General features: G+C 43.6%; 1 protein-coding gene across 1 annotated transcript in view; it reads left to right on the plus strand.

The window, feature by feature from the left end:
* RAB30 (RAB30, member RAS oncogene family) overlaps nt 1–11,322 on the plus strand; it is a 103,831-nt gene that overhangs the window by 82,782 nt on the left and 9,727 nt on the right. Inside the window, exon 4 of the mRNA XM_005699478.3 lies at nt 6,570–6,753. Coding sequence (XP_005699535.1) covers nt 6,570–6,753 — 184 coding nt within the window. The remainder of the gene's footprint in view (nt 1–6,569; nt 6,754–11,322) is intronic.

An 11,322-nucleotide genomic window follows, 5' to 3' on the forward strand; every position in this document is an offset into this window, starting at 1 on the left:
GAGGTCGAGTGATTTATTCATCCATGATTACACAGGTAGCAAGGGAGGTAGGTGGGATATGAATTGGTTTTATATGAGCCAGTGAACACCGTTGCCTCCCTGGGGTCTCCCCTGCTATGGAGCAGGGGAGAAGGCAGGCATAATGAGCCATTACCTTGGAGCAAGGGAAGAGGGAGATGATGGAAAATGTGCGGTAAGACTAAGTTACTTGGAAGGAGGGGTAGAGATACTGATCTTTGGTGCTATGCCCATCAGAGTGAGTGAGAGTCCACAGTCAGACCTTTCAGAGCTGAGTGCCATGGAAAGAAGGGATGATGCTGGGATCAACAGGACAGTGAGCACTGTGGCATCAGCGTTCCAGCCAGACCCAACTTCAGCACTTTAACCTCAGTACCCCATCCTCAGCACCCCAACCTCAGCATCCCAACCTCATACCCCAACTTCAGCATCCTAAGTGTGAGTCTGTGCCGCTTGCATCCTTCTCCCATAGGTACCTGCAGTCCTGCCTTCGGATGCCTCAGGAAGGACAGAGAAGCTCCAGGGTGCTCTTAGAGCATGCCACAGGCACACAGAACTGTGTTTAGGAGGAGACTCCTGAGTGGGGGACAGAAACTGCCAGTGTCTCTTCCAGCCCTGACTCCTGAGAGGGGTTCGTTACTGCAGACATCTACACCAGATACAATAGTGATGGAGAGCTGGGCCCTGTGGACTCCATGTGAGCGTCCACTGGAAAGTTCAGAAAATCAGTGCATTGAGGTGGAGAGAAGGAGCTAGGCTGTGGGGAGAGGAGGGAGCCAGGAGTGTGCACTTAGGAAGCAGTGGCAGGAAGAGCCATGTGTAGTTCTCTCTTGTTCCAGCAGAGGGAGCTGGTTGCCATCCCAAGGGTTGGGTTAAGATCACTAGGCATTTTATTTCCAGAGATTTGGTTTTCTCATTTATATCCATATATATGTATGAGTTCCTTCCTTTGACCAGAAAGGTTCACGCCTGCCATGTGCCAGATTCTGGGAATAGAAAGCACCAAATAAAGAAATGGTCCCCATTTTTAAAGAACAGGCTTATTTTTCTTTCCTCAATTCCCAAGTTTAGTTATTACATTTATTCCACTTTCTGTGAACCATAACCTCATTTTTAAGTACTTATTATACTTAGCTAAAAATCCATCTTTTTATAGCATCTGAATCTACCATAGGCTCCCTGAGAGGAAGGTTTGTGTCTTACTCATCTTTGGATCACAGCACAGTTCCCATTTCTATCATCACTTCAGGCCTCTGGTCGTTCATCTGTGAGAAGTGAGAGCTGGCTCATCTCCCAAATCCAGCTTTAATGACTCTTTGCCTGTGAATCTTTCTAGCCATATATGTAGAATCAAGATAGAAGATGACCCTCTTCAACCACAGTAATCCAAGGGTCTCATGAACATGGACATAGGAGGAGAGCAGCCACGTCTCACTGAGGAAACAGTTATTTTTTCATTATTGTCAGTGTTCTTTAACACGAACCGAGTACCTCTTCTTAGTGAGAGTTTAGTGACTTTTTGCTGGGAGTCTACAGGCTTTCCCAGTGCCCTGGAGAGCCCGTGGAAAGAGAACTCACTGCTGGTTTGCACAGAATCACCCACCTGGTGAGAGGCAGGGCAAGACCTGAATGTTAATTTTTCTCCCAACTGCTCACCATCCTCTCTCAGCCTTCCCTACAAGTCCCTTTCTTTGTAGGATGGATCCCAGGATCACTGGCAGCTAATCAACTGTATTAGAAGGATTCCCATAGCTATTAAGTGAAGAAAGTGGAAGTGTTAGTCACTCATTTGTGTCTGACTCTTTGCGAGCTATCCCATGGACTGTAGCTTACCAGGCTCCTCTCTGTCCTTGGAATTCTCCAGGCAAGAATACTGGAGTGGGTTGCCATTCCTTTCTCTAGGGGGTCTTCCCAACCCTGGGATCGAACCCAGATCTCCTGCATTGCAGGCAGATTCTTTACTGTCTGAGCCACCAGGGAAGCCCATAGCTATTGAGGCTTAGAGTCAAATCAAAGTTAAAGAAGAGGCCCTTCTCTTAAAGTGGTCTGTGTTATGAAGGTGACCTTGGGTAGAAAATATAATTAAAACCTATATAGAATTTTCTCTTATCCGTTGATTTCTCTTAGCCTGTCATAAATTAATGTGTATTAAGTAAAACTTTAAGCTCAGTTATGACATTTTAACCTTAGGAGATTTGTTATAATAGAAATAGAAGATTTGCTGGATTTTTCTCTCATCAGGTATGCACTGTGTAGATAGGAAAGTCTTGAGAGTATGTACACGTGTTTGCTTTTACAACCATCTGTCCATCCTTTTGTTCATCCAGCCATCCTGTGTCAGAGTGAATGCTTTGTACCAAGCACTGTGGTATGGTAAAGCGTCTTTCTTCCCTCGTAACTTCCTGTCATCTTTCACAAACATTTCATCTGTGAAACCTTTTTAAACTCCCTATTAATCATTTAAGCAGAATGAGTCCATCCTTCCTTTGTGATGATGACCATCCTCAGGTCGTTCAGTTAGCCATCACGTCAGTGTGTCCACCATGAACCACAGACTGTTTTAGGTGGGGCCCTGGGGTATATGGTTAAATAAGAGACAGCCTTCACCCTCAGAGAACTCAGTCTTATAAGCGGGCACAGTAGATTGCAATACTTTTTTTTTTTTTTGGCTGTGCCACATGGCATGTGGGATCTTAGTTCCCTGACCAGGGTTCGAACCTGCGCTCCCTGCAGTGGAAGTGCAGAATTTTAACCTCTGGACCACTTGGGAAGTCCCTGAAGTACATTTTTGTAGCAGTGAGGCAGTAGAGGTGTGAGTGGTAGTGCAAAGAAGAGAGTGGACGATAGCACAGCCTCATGCTGGAAGTGAGAGTGGTTAGAAAGCCCCGGGCAGGGTTATTGAGAACATATTGATGGACAGAAGACCCATACCAGGAGACACTCTCCTGCTGGCCCCTCTTTAATAGAACATCTCATATCTTACCATGGGCTTCTCCAGTGATGCTAGTGGTGAAGAACCTGCCTGCCAGGAGATATAAGAGACATGGGTTCAATCCCTGGATCAGGAAGATCCTCTGGAGGAGGGCACGGCAACCCTCTCCAGTATTCTGGCCTGGAGAATCCCATGAACAGAGGAGCCTGGTGGGCTACAGATCATCGGGTTGCAAAGAGGCAGACATGACTGAAGCGACTTCGCATGCACACCTATCTTACCATAGTTAGTCAACTGTGTATTCATCCTGCTTTACTATGAGCATTTTGATATCAGGGATTGTGTTTTATTTATCTTTGTATCTTTCCTGTGCTTAGCACAGTGCTCTGCATCTATTTATGATCTGTAAATGCTGCAAAAGAGCAAACAAATTGCAGAGACAAGAGTGAAACTAAGTTGAGTAATAAAGGCAGTGGAACATGGATCTCCTCAGAAATTAACCATAAGACTAGAAAGAGGAAGCTCCCTTTGGGAAAGCAGCCTGCATCTCGGCCAAGACATCTAATCACTTTTCTGGAAGATATTTTGGTGGTTTTAATTCTCAGAGCTGTTCTCAAGATGTGCCTGTCATGAGAACATACTGATGTCTAAGGATCAGCAGTGTTAAATCCAATCACAAGTGTTTTTCAAGGTTCACTGTGGCATTAAGATAATGGTCTTTTGTTCTAAGACACAGCCTGGAGAGGGGAACCATGTCCCTAGGTTTGAGACAGAGAAGAGAAGTAGCTTTTGTCCTGGCAAAAGCTGTAACATCTGTATGGCTGCCTTCAGCGTACACAGGCTTTCATGTACAGCATCAAAGGGCAGCTGTGACTTCAAATCAAAGGAGAGCCTGTGTGCCTCTCTTTGGTGGCAGGGACCACCGGTCACTCTCGGTCTTCTCAGCTAAGCTGATCTGAGCAGAGGGTGACACCGACTGCCTCATCCTCTCTGGATGCAGTTGGGCGTCTAAATCAGCCTCTGGCAGCAGAGCAGCACGGTGTATGGACTGAGTCCTCTCCTGGGGGGTCAGAGTTTGGAGTCTGCGTCCCAGCCTTATGAGTTACCTGCTAATGAAAGGAAGGCGTAAACTTGCCTACCTCACTGGGATTTGTTGTAAGGATGAGATGAGACCATGAATAATTATTTGAATATTTACTATTTTCCAGACACTGTAGGGGATAACTGAGAGGAAAATGGACCCCAAACTCCCCCCCGCTCATGAAACTTTCCATCTAGTGAGAAAGATGGTTATGGAACACATTATTACAAATGCATAAGTGATTCAAGTGTGTCAGGTGGGACTTCCCTGCTGGCCCAGTGGTGAAGAATCTGCCTGCCAATGCAGGGGACACGAGTTCGATCCCTGGTCTGGGAAGATCCCACATGCTGCGGGGCCAGCTAAGCCCGTGTGCCCAGCTACTGAGCCTGTACTCTAGAGCTCGCGGGCCACAGGGAGAGAAACCCCTGCACTGAGAGGCTCATGCAGTGCAACTAGAGAGTAGTCCCTGCTCATCGCAACTCGAGAAAGCCTGCAAGTAGCAACCGAGACCCAGGGCAGCCCCAAAGGAAAAGTGTGTTTGGTGCTGTGATAGGAAATTATAGGCTTGGTTGGAGTTGAGATGATTTAGGGGTGGAGATGGGGGACCTGGCCTAATCTGAAGGTTCCAAAAGTCTTCCCTGAGGAAATGATATCCTGTTAATGGGGTGGATGCACCTTGTGACACGTGAAATCGATGCAGTGAGAAGGGAAGATTTCTGTCAGTGTGATTTCTCAAGGCCTCGGATTTGTTCCGCTCTCAGCAGTCTCTCTGGGGAACAGTTTCTCTCTCAGAAGTCTGCTCTGTGCAGGGAAATTCAGGTTGAAGTGAGAGGTGTTTTGCCTTCTTTGTCTTTAGAACCATCAGTTATGAGGTCTTCAAACTGGTAAATGACTTCAGCAGGTTTGCACGTTATTAACCTCTTTTAATAAAGAAGCTGTCGAAGCCAAAGGAGGTGGGATGACTTGCCGAAGGTCGGAGGGCTTACGGGTGGTGGAGGGAAATTATTTTCCTTGTCTGCCATGGCATTGCTCCTGGTTTCATGAACAAAGATCACACCTTAATATATTCATGTGAATGGATTTTTTTTGCCCTCTCCAGTTGTTGGCTGAAATGCCAATAGTCACAGAGTGACACCTTGCCCTGGATCCTGATTTTTGTACTAGGGCATCGTGATGAAGCGCAGAGACTCTGGGACTTCCTGGCAGTCCAGGGGTTGAGACTGTATGCTTCCAGTGCAGAAGGTGTGAGTTCAGTTCCTGGTCAGGGAACTAGGATCCCACAGGCCACTTGGCATGGCCAGTAAAACAAAGAGCAAGGACTCAGACCACACTGCATGGTTGAATCAGCTCTAGGACATATTGGCTGTGAGACGCTGGGCAAGCTAATTAATCTCTCTGTGCCTCAGTTTCCTTACATGAGAAATGATACAGGAATAGTGTTTACCTACCTCACAGAGTTCTTGTGAGGAGTAAATGAGTTATTATGTGTAGAGTACTTAGAATAGAGCTTGGCACATAAATGCTCAACAGTTTGGTTGTCTAGGTTTTTTTTTTTTTTTTAATAAAGAATTGAGGGAATTGCTCAAAACAAAAATGAGAGCATTTGAAATATGTTCTAAGAGTGTAAACCTTTAATAAGACCTAGGAATATACTTTCTGATTTAGAAAATAAACAAAGGGGAAAATTAAAGATATGAGCAATGAAGAATCTATGGATAAAAATAGCAGTTCTTATATGGCAGAAACCAACACAGTATTGTAGTTATCCTTCAATTAAAAAGAAATAAATTAAAAAAATAGCAGTTCTTAGGGGAAACAGGCTTATAATAAAAGTTAAGTACATTGTAAATACCCTAATTTCACCTTTTAAATGAAATTGTGTGAAAATAATCTGAATGCCTTTTAAAAAAAGAATAGAGGGGAAACAAAATTTAGCAAAGAAAAAGCAAAGCAAGTCCCTCTCTTTCACCAGAAGGAATTCAAGAAAAATTAGAGGTGCCTTTCTCTTACAGCAAAAAACAGCCATGAACTTATTTGGGTGAAGGTGTCTCTATTTCTACGCACTGGAAGCGTATTGGAATGGGTTGCCATTTCCTTCTTCAGTGAACCACGTTTTGTCAGAACTCCTTATTGTGACCCCGTCCATCTTGGGCAGCCCTGCACAGCATGACTTATAGCTTCATTGAGTTACACAAGCTCCTTCACCATGACAAGGCTGTGATCCATGAACGGGGTTCACTGGAAGGACTGGTGCTGAAGCTGAAACTCCAGTACTTTGGCCACCTGATGCGAAGAGCTGACTCATTGGGAAAGACCCTGATGAGGGAGAGGTGGTGGCAGATGATGAGATGGTTGGATGGCATCAGTGACTCAGTGGACATGAGTTTGAGCAAACTCCAGGAGACACTGAAGGACAGGCGTGCTGCAGTCCATGTGGTCGCAAGGAGTCGGACGTGATTGAGCGGCCAAACAACAAGAAGGCAAGGCTTTCTTTCTTCTTTGCTCCACCAACCTGATCCTTCTTTTATGCCTTTACAGCTTCAGATCTGGGACACAGCAGGTCAAGAGAGATTTCGGTCCATCACCCAGAGTTATTACAGAAGCGCCAATGCCTTGATCCTTACCTATGACATCACCTGTGAGGAATCCTTCCGTTGCCTTCCTGAGTGGCTGCGGGAGATAGAACAATATGCTAGCAACAAGGTCATCACTGTGCTAGTGGGTAAGTAAGGACTAATGAGGAGGGAAATTGATTTGTGAGCATCAGAGAATGTATAATCACATAAGGCCTTGGCACCTTGCAAGAATAGTCTTCAACAGGGGTCCCCAACCTCTGGGCCGCGGACCAGTGCTTTGTGTGAGATCAGCAGCAGCGTTAGAGGAGACCTAAAGTGCGCAATGAATGTAATGAGCTTGACTCATCCTGAAACCATCCCCCTACTCCACCCATGGGAAAACTGTCTTCCACGAAACTGATCCCTGGTGCCAAAAAGGTTGGGGACCACTGGTCTACAGCTCTATAATTCATACAGTCAGCGTTCAGTTCTTCTGACTGAAGTTGAAGAGAAAATGAAATAGAGTCTAACCCACGGCGATGATTTAGAAAAGTAGAGAATACTGCTGATTGATTTTCCTATTAGCATAGTCTCTAGAAGAAGGTGGATTGCCATGAAAGTTGTATGGGCTGCTAAGCATTAAAAAAGGAACTTCCCTGTAGCTCATATGGTAGGGAATCTGCCTGCAATGCAGGAGACCCAGGTTTGATTTCTGGGTTGGGAAGATCCTCTGGAGAAGGGTATGGCAACCCACTCCAGTATTCTTGCCTGGAGAATCCCATGGACAAAGGAGCCTGGCAGGGTACAGTCCGTGGAGTTGCAAAAAGTCAGGCATGACTGAGCAACTAACAGTACTACTACTAAGCATTAAAAAAAAAAATCTAGGCTATGGCAACTGCTGATCTAGAAGATATATCTAAGTTGATAAAAAATTCATTATTGAAGCAATTGTGTTTTGCTTTAAAAATGGATTTTGGTTAACTTTTTTTCCCTTCTTATGCTTATACTGATCTGAGAAATTCTAATTTTCAGAAAGAATCCCTTAAGGGAGATTCTGCAGTTTATTTCATCTTATAGAAGGGTAGAACCTCTATTTAGTATGAGGGGAAAACAGGAAACAACCCATGGTTTTTTGTGGTAACAAATGCACCTGTTATAAATGGAATTGCAGTGAAATGGACCAGATTATTAAAAATCCTCTACTGGTGATGGAAAAATGTTAATAATATATGGTGGTTAAAAAGTTTCCTTCCTGGGAATTCCGTGGTGGTCCAGTTGGGATGCCACGCTTCCACTGCAGGGGGCACAGATTTGATCTCTCGTTTAGGTCTTGTCGGGAAACTAAGATCCTGCACACCATGTGATGTGGCCAGAAAAAAATTTTGTTCTTCCTAAGAAGTAACATTGTTGTATGTTCTAGAAAGACCAAATTTTGGAAATCTGATAGAGATTCTCAGAAACATTAAGTTAAAAATCATGATTAACAGTAAGTTAAACAAACACATTATAGAATCAAGCATTATAGCTGGTGTATATGTGCGAGGAATCATTTTAAGAACATTGTGTGTCACGATCTCAAATTTACAGATGAGGAAGGCAAGGCTCAGAGAAGTAAAGTTCTTTGTTCCAGGTCACACAGCATGTTAGATCGACTCCAGAGGCTGTGTTTATCCAGCTATAATGTGCTGCCTTGTAACAAATTGCAGGCTGCTGGGTTAAGTATTTGCCTCTCTATGAGAACCAGTGCCCCCTGTTCAGATCTGAAAACACACCTGCACATTGGAGAATCTTTGGTGGGAAGAGCTTGAAAGCCCTCTGCTCTGGACAGAAAGCCCTGAGATTGAGTCAAAGCATTACTACTTGGGATTCTGTTTAAGGAAGTTGAATGCACAGATGAGGGAACATAATTAGTCAGCTCGATATGAAAGAGGCACTGGCTGTTTTTAAAAAAACTTTTTATTATGGGAAATTTAAAACATAAGCAAAATAGAGCAAACCGTATAATGAACACCCATATGCACGTCTCTCAGAGCTGACAGTGAACAGCTCACAGCCAGTCTTGTTTTATCTACTCCCTACCTCTTCTGTCTGCCCTCCGCTTCAGATTATTTTGAAGCAAATCCAAGATGTCGTATTAATTCAGTTTGTATTATGTCAGTATGCATCTCTATAAAAGATATGTCTTTTAATTCTCCTTTTAGCTGGAGGTTATCCTTTCATATTTGCTTCCTGGGGATTTGCTTGTTAAAGCATTTGTTTGTGCTGTGGCGTTTTCAAGTCTGAATTTTACTATTTCAGCCTGGTGGTGTCATTTGATGCATTCCTCTGTCACTTAAATCTCTGGCGGATTTGCAGGTCAATCTAGAGCCTGCTCAGATTTAGGGTTTTTGTTTTTTGTTTTAGCAAATATATTATGTGGTTGGTATTCTGAGGTGCTGTTCTCAGGGCAGTCTAGAAAAATGCTTGATTCTTTGTTTTTATTTTTTAAGCTTAGTCACAGAAGTTTTGTAAAAAGTTTTTTTATTGTGTGTGTTTGGGCCGTTCTGGGTCTTCATTGTTGCGTGCTGGCTTTCTCTAGTTGCAGAGATCAGGGGCTACTCTTCATTGTGGTGCGGGCTTCTCCTTGTGATGGCTTCTCTTGTTTTGGAACACAGGCTCTAGGTGCTTGGGCTTCAGTAGCTGTGGTGCAAAGGCTAAGTTGCCCTGTGGCACGTTGGGATCTTCCCAGACCAGGGATTGAACCGGTGTCCCCTGTGTTGCAAGGTGGACTCTTAACCACCGGATCACGAGGAAAGCACTCTTTTTCATTTATTACTTTTCAAAATAATGAGTTCGTTCCCAAGTCTTCCAAAAGTAACTATTAAAGTTTGTTTTTGTTTTGAATATTGTTATAGATTTAAATATATTTGATGTATTCTAGTCCTTTGCAGTTATTATTATTGATGCTTCTATATTGTTCCAGCTTTGACAGTGGGAGCCTCTTCAAGTGCACTCTTGAGTCCTTTTGACATGGCCTAGGAATCCTTGATGATTTTCTTGTTTTCTGGGATGACATATTGCAGGTGCATCTAATGCATTTCCTACCCCTGACCTGCAATTAACCATTTCTTTAAGAAATGCTATTGATTTTCAATGGGAAGTTGTATTTAGAAGCTAAGCCAAGGTGATAGGAATCATCTTTACTGCAGAGTTGGCGGGGTGGTGTGATGGCTTTTAGGCTTCCCAGTAGACAGAGCTAGTGTATGTGTGTCTGTGTGGTGGACTCTGTAGCTTCTACAGGGGAGTGTCTCATTAAGCTCTCCTGAACACTTTGACCCACAAGACTACCATCGGCCACATGGCATCACAGACATTTAGGAGGATACAGGACAGCAAACACAGCTTAATAGCAGGTCAGTACCAAGCATTCCTCTTCAGTGGAAGCAGCCCTCATAGAGTGAGTCCACAGAGCTGCCCAGGACCTCCCGGGACAGTTCAGGTGTGAGGCAACCAGGCTCACTTCAGGCAAGTGCAGGGTCTGCTCTGGCAGCAAGCCTCAGTGGCCCCATAGGAGCCAATCTCTCTTGTAGTAGCCCAGCAGCCCTAACTTTCAGGGTCTTTCCAAATGAAGAATTGCCACACTTAGGGAAGCCCAAAGTTAAGGCTTTCCATTAGGTATTTATAATTCATACATAGAATTCCCAGGCCAGATGGAATTTATCAATCAAGGGTCACTTTTACCGTGAGCAATGTTGCCAAGCATCACAGTTGACATATTACCTTTGTCAGATTTCCAAAGCAGAAGTAGAACAGTTTTAAAGATAAAATAACACCATGAATTATTCACACCGATACTTCCATTTGTAATTCAGGACTACAGGAATTTTCCTTTACTTCATTAAGCGTTTATCCGTGTTTCCGTTCTCCCATGTCCCAAATCCCTGACCCAGTGTCACCAGCATAATTACTTATTCGCTTTATCCCCTAAAACATGTACAGCAGCCACAGAGTAATGCTGCTAACATGACCACTAACAAGATGATTTCTGCAGCACTTAAAGATTTTTTCCTTCAGTTCTGTTTGTCCTTATATGCCACTGGGGATGCGTGGTTCCATTACTGGTTAAATTCCCTTCAACTTACCTGAAATAGTTCCTCTTTGTGTGGTTATGCCACTTCATGATAAACAGCTTCATTTGTTTAATTTTGTTTTCAATGTTAGGAATTACTTTTTAAATTTAATTTCATATTGTCATATAAAACATTGATAAGGTTCTGAAGTCAAATCTATGACACAAAGTATATTTAGAGAGGTCTGATTTTCACCCCTCACCCTTGTTCCTTTCACAGGTAATTGTTATCTTTAAAATTAAAATTTTGTTTCAGTCTCTCATTAATAAAATAAGACACTGTATGTATGTATTTTTTCATCCCCTTTCCTTGGATCGAGAGCTGGGTCTTATATACACTTTTTTCCTGCTTTGCTTTATTTGCTTAATGACCTATCCTAATGTCTCATTCCATGATAGCCTGTAGAGATAGTCCTCATTGCTTTTTTAAAAATAATTTTGTTTACTTTTATTCATTTATTCATATTTGACTGCACTGGGTCTTCCTTGCTGAGCGCAGGCTTTCTCTAGTTGTGGTGTGTGGGCTTCCCTTGTTGTGGAGCACGGGCTCTGGGGTGTGTGGGCTTCGTTAAGTGTGATGTGAGGGCTCAGTAGCTATGGTGCATGAGCTTAGATGCCCCACAGCATG

Source organism: Capra hircus, chromosome 29 (assembly GCF_001704415.2).
Source record: "Capra hircus breed San Clemente chromosome 29, ASM170441v1, whole genome shotgun sequence".
Taxonomy (NCBI): domain Eukaryota; kingdom Metazoa; phylum Chordata; class Mammalia; order Artiodactyla; family Bovidae; genus Capra; species Capra hircus.